The sequence below is a fragment of the Vombatus ursinus genome, unplaced genomic scaffold (genome assembly GCF_900497805.2).
Source record: "Vombatus ursinus unplaced genomic scaffold, bare-nosed wombat genome assembly UNPS02009062.1, whole genome shotgun sequence".
Lineage (NCBI taxonomy): Eukaryota > Metazoa > Chordata > Mammalia > Diprotodontia > Vombatidae > Vombatus > Vombatus ursinus.
In genome coordinates this window covers 20,140,454-20,143,191 of record NW_020948840.1, presented here as the reverse complement: position 1 = coordinate 20,143,191, position 2,738 = coordinate 20,140,454, and the positions used below count along the sequence as shown (strand labels likewise).

Here is a 2,738-nt window from a genome sequence, read left to right as displayed (position 1 = left end):
CAGACTTTACTGGCATCTTCTGTCTCCCCAGGGCAAGGGTATGGCGGCCTCCGTTACGCCCACGTGGAAAAAGACCAGCCAGATGACGACAGCGGTGGGGAGGTAAAAGCCCACAACAATACGCATTGGGACTTGGGAGCCAGACCCACGGGTGCAGAGCAGATGGCGAGCACCAGACGAGCAGAAACCCGGATCTCCGCGAGGGGGCGTACCCACCCAGGCCAGCCTAGCCTCCTAACTCCACAGGTGTCAATAAAGTCTAAGCTACTCTACTGCCTCAGGCTCCAATTTGTCGGGTGACGCGAAAGTCCACACCCGGCAACCCACTGACTGGGCCCAGATGAGGCATACCTGCCTTCTTTGGACTAATTCTGAGCCCTCGTTGGCTATTTTGCCTTCAATCAAGCGATAACCCCGCCCCTTCTTCGCCCTCCCCCGCCTGCCTGCTTTTCTCTCACATTTATTGGTCTTTGGGCGTAGACTCCTCCCACACTCCCACCCCACCACCAAATTCTGAAACAAGCAGAGGCAGTAACCGGAAGTGATGTAGCCCGCTGCGCGAAGTTTGAATTGTAAGCCTAAGAGCGGCGGTTAGGAGGCATGCAGCCAGTGACTCCGGGTCCGAGGGACTGAGTCCAAGCACTCCCTTCCCTGCCCTCCTCCAGCCTCCCCCGGCTCGGCTCTCTCATCTGACCCTCTCCCTTCCCCCGGACTGCCCCGTGCCCTCCAGACCGCAGGTCAGTCAATCAGAGCGGCCTCCCGGGCCCTGCGCGAGCCGCTAAAGGAGGGCGGGGAGGGAGCTGTAGGTTCCCGGGCCCCGCGACCTCCGATGCCTACACTCTGCCCCCACCAGGCTGGACCATGAGACCAGGTCGCCGCAAATCCACCCCAAAGAGGCGCCCCGGGATCCCGTCTCAGCCCCGCGCCTCCACCACGCCCCCCGCAGGTAACCATTGCCCCGACCCGACCCCCGCCTCAGGCCTGGGCCCCCTTCCCTCCCGCTGCATCGTCTTCCCTTCCCTTCCGTTCCTCCTCATGACCGTGGTTTGTCCTAGGCTCTTCTCGCCGCCGCCGCCGCTTTCCCGGCGGACCAAGCCATCGAATTCTTAGGGAGATCCGCAAGCTGCAGAAAAGCACGAACCTGCTGATCAGGAAGGCACCCTTTGGTCGACTAGTGAGCATCGGGGACAACCCCACTCCTAACCTATAGGACAGCTTGTTTGTGAGCCTGCCCAGGACTCTACCTACCCTTAACGACCTATTTTGAACTTTCTGCTGAGGTTTAGGAATTTCCTCCCAAACCCTAGGACTTCCAATGACACCTTTCACCCGCATGGTTTTAATTTTCTCACAGCCCCTACTGAGGTAGCCACGTAACAAATGTTTATTTTCTCAAATTACTACCCATTAAATACCTGCCCAGTGATCTGTCCATCTTCTGGCTGGTATTGAAACCATCCTCAACAATGAAGTCCAGAAAGGGGGAAAAAAGGTTCCCTTTCCTGGCAAGAATATGTTTTAGCCTTGATCTTTTCCTTTTTGTTTTGTTTTTTTTTTTCCTGCCTTCCTCAAACTACAGGTTAGAGAAATATGCCTCCGATATACTCGAGGAGTGGACTTTTATTGGCAATCTCAGGCCCTACTGGCCCTACAGGAGGTGAGGAGAGGGGCAAAGGATGTTCTAACCTTAAGTAAGGTGGCGTGGTTGTTGGGAGAAAGGGTTGTCACAAAATACTACAAGTTTCCCAAACAGCAACTGATTGGAAAATGGAATGTCACAAAGAAGCATAATTGAACTATGAGGTAGAATGCCTGAGGTTTTCACAAAGGGAAGAGAGACAAGGAATAAGGGGAAATAGCTGAGGGTTTGAGGACTAGATACTGAAATATGTGGGACCCCAAAGATCTAGATGCTGCCACTCTAATACTATGGCCTCAGTGTTATTAAGTTCCATCTCTTACCTAGTATTGAGCCCTTCCCTAAGATTGAGGTCCAGAAATGAAAAATGGTATTGTTCCTCATTCATATAGGTACAGTAGAACCTATAGCTGCCTCTGCATTTGGTATGCTAAGAGTAGAAAACACTAAGAAAAATTTCCCCAATTTTTTTAGACTACTTTAATTCATCTATCTCTTTCCCTGTACCCAGGCAGCAGAAGCATTTATAACTCATTTATTTGAAGATGCCTACCTCCTCGCCATACATGCCCGGAGGGTAACCCTGTATCCCAAAGATATTCAACTGGCCAGAAGAATCCGAGGTTTGCAGGAAGGACTAGGCTAAATACTTGAGTATAATGGACCTTTAAATCAAGAGTTAAAAATTTAATTCCTTTCTATTTCTCCAACCACTTGAGTTCCCAGTCTGGAGTTGCCACTTACCATCTTCAACACCTTGTCATCGTACCCATCTCTTGGGCACAGTTCTCTGGAGAATCGTGGATTGTTCCTTTATACAAAATTTAAATAAAATGTTTTTAATTAAGGATTGGCCAGAATTGCCCTCTCTTTGGTGGGGGGAGAGGTGTGTGCAGGAAAAGATGAGAGCAGGGATTATCTAGAGAAATGTCCTCTGGAGTCTTTTATGAGGCAGAGAGTTCATTAAAAGCATAGGGCCAGGAACTGGACCTGTGATTTTATTGGTGTAGGTGAGCAAACTCCCTCTACTGAAGCAGTGGCGCCTCTGCAGCTTTAAGAGTTGGGTTAAGTGACTTGTCCAGTATCATAAAGATCATAT

General features: G+C 50.6%; 1 protein-coding gene across 1 annotated transcript; it reads left to right on the top strand.

Annotated features, from left to right (window-relative positions):
• Nucleotides 1–565: 565 nt before the first annotated feature.
• Nucleotides 566–2,489, top strand: CENPA (centromere protein A). Its single transcript, XM_027850528.1, has 5 exons — nt 566–737; nt 854–946; nt 1,056–1,174; nt 1,580–1,657; nt 2,151–2,489. The coding sequence occupies exons 2-5, from the start codon at nt 862–864 to the stop codon at nt 2,283–2,285; spliced, it is 417 nt and encodes a 138-aa protein (XP_027706329.1). The 5' UTR covers nt 566–737; nt 854–861; the 3' UTR covers nt 2,286–2,489.
• The last annotated feature ends 249 nt before the right edge of the window (nt 2,490–2,738 follow it).